At 56.6% G+C, this 1,988-nt stretch overlaps 1 protein-coding gene across 1 annotated transcript; it reads right to left on the reverse strand.

The window, feature by feature from the left end:
- Positions 1-616: 616 nt before the first annotated feature.
- Positions 617-1,390, reverse strand: LOC112460687. The gene has a single exon (XM_025025482.1). The coding sequence runs from the start codon at positions 1,388-1,390 to the stop codon at positions 617-619; it is 774 nt and encodes a 257-aa protein (XP_024881250.1).
- Positions 1,391-1,988: the final 598 nt, after the last annotated feature.

Genomic DNA, 1,988 nt, shown 5'->3' on the forward strand with positions numbered 1-1,988 from the left:
GACGACGTTCGATCATGTCGAGTGAATATGGATGTCTATTTTCTCATAAAAGAAAGACGATATATAATTATATAAGAAAGAGGATATATAATTTGTTTAAGACATCGGCTGTTACCTTGAGAAAGATCTGGTTGTGGGGGTACTTTATGAGACCGAAGAACACGACTGGTCGTCGAGCAGCCTGGTTGAACAGCTGCTTTCTCGTGGTCGTTTGGATCGCAAACTCCAGCTCCGCGTCCATTGTTGTTATCGACTTCGGCATCGTGGCTGCGGCGGGGTGGTGAGCCATTCTAATTTTCGCCGTTGCTGCTCGTCGGACCGTTGGATCGTGCAGCCGACCTTGCGTGTCGGCGGTGCGCCTGCAGGTTCGGTACTCCTGGCGAAGGCGGCGGCGGCGGCGGACCCTCTGTTGAAGAGCCTCGACCAGGTATGCCCGATGTCTGGGTGGGCCGGGTCGTATTCCTCTGGCTCGGCGAGGATCTTATTAATTTCCTCGAGGATATCCTTCTCGATCGACGTTTCGCTCGTGACGGATGCCATGGCTCGTCTGTGAGCTTTTCGTTTTCGGCGTCGGTATTTATTTTCCTTTTTGGGAGTGGGGCGGTTTGCTTTTCGCCTAATCTTCGGCTCTGTCGTCGTCCTCTGAATTTGTTTCGTTGTTGTTGTTGTCGTTATCTCCCGGTTCCGTGTTTTCATCGTTGTCGGTTTCGGTTTCGGTACTGTCGTCGTTTTCGATGTCGTTTTCGCCGGTGTCGGTCTCGGTGTCATTGTCCTCTTCGTTGACGTCAGGCGCGGGGGCGGCGGACGCGGGTTTCAAATCTTGTATGTGGATATGGCGGCTCCACTTGCCGCTTTTGTCGCGGAGATCGACGATTACCGGTGATACAATTCGGCGCACCTCGAGGGGCCCGCGGAACTTCGGTGCCAGCTTGGCGTTAAACGCGGCGGCTTTGTTGGAGAGTGGGTATTCGCGTTTCCATACCCACTCTCCGACCTTCGGTACCCACTGGCGGCGTCGTAAATTATAATATTTTTCCTGTCTCTGAAAAGCGCGCGCCAGGTGTACTCTCACGAGTTCGTAGGCCTCCTCGAGGTGTCGGTGCGTTTCGTCCGGCGGAGCGGCCGCGGCGCTTGGGGCGGTCTTCCGGTTGAGAGGCGAGATTGGTTCTCGGCCGAATATGAGATACGCGGGGGTGTAGCCGGTAGCTTCGTGGCGGGCCGTATTATACGCGAACTGGAGTTCGGGGATGCGCTCATCCCAATTACGGTGGTTTCGGTCGACGTATTGCGAAATAATCGTTTTTACAACCCGGTTTGTTCGCTCGACCGGGTTGCAATGCGGCGCGTGGACCGGTGCGTATACATGTCGGACGTTATGGGCGGCGAGCATTTTTGCGAGTTTACTAGAACGGAGTTGCGTGCCGTTGTCCGACAATATAGTGTCGGGGCAGCCATGGCGGAATATAATCGCTTCGGCGATGTGCGTGGTTACTGGGGGGGGGCGGTGGCGTGGCGCGGGGGGCGCATCTCCAACCACTTGGAGAAGCGGTCCTGCATCGTTAGGAGCCATGTGTGGCCTTGCTTCGATCGCGGCAGCGGTCCGATTAGGTCGAGGGTGACCTGTTGCCACGGGCGGGTGACGGACGTGGCGTGTAGTGTCCCCGCCGGTCGGGTTTGCGCTACTTTGTGCCTTAGGCACCGAGGGCAGTTTCGCACGTATTGTGCGATTTCCCGGAACATACCGGGCCAGTAATATAACTGGGCGACGCGAGCGATCGTTTTCGCGATGCCGAGATGTCCGGCGGTGGGAGCGTCGTGATTTCGGCGGAGGATCTCGGGGCGCAGTTCCTTAGCTACGCATTCCTTCCATTGGGTTTCGGGCGGGGTTTCGTTAAAGTCGAGGTTGTGCAATAGGTGCCGGTACAGTTTCCCGTCCCTCACCTCGTAATCGGGGTGTTCCCGGGGAGCGTCTTGCACCGCTCGTAGCG

Source organism: Temnothorax curvispinosus, unplaced genomic scaffold (genome assembly GCF_003070985.1).
Source record: "Temnothorax curvispinosus isolate PA1 unplaced genomic scaffold, ASM307098v1 QBEX01010725.1, whole genome shotgun sequence".
NCBI classification, from domain to species: domain Eukaryota; kingdom Metazoa; phylum Arthropoda; class Insecta; order Hymenoptera; family Formicidae; genus Temnothorax; species Temnothorax curvispinosus.

Excerpts from the sequence above, each read along its gene's own strand:
- LOC112460687 (XM_025025482.1), bottom strand. The coding sequence starts at position 1,390 with ATGCTCGCCGCCCATAACGTCCGACATGTATACGCACCGGTCCACGCG.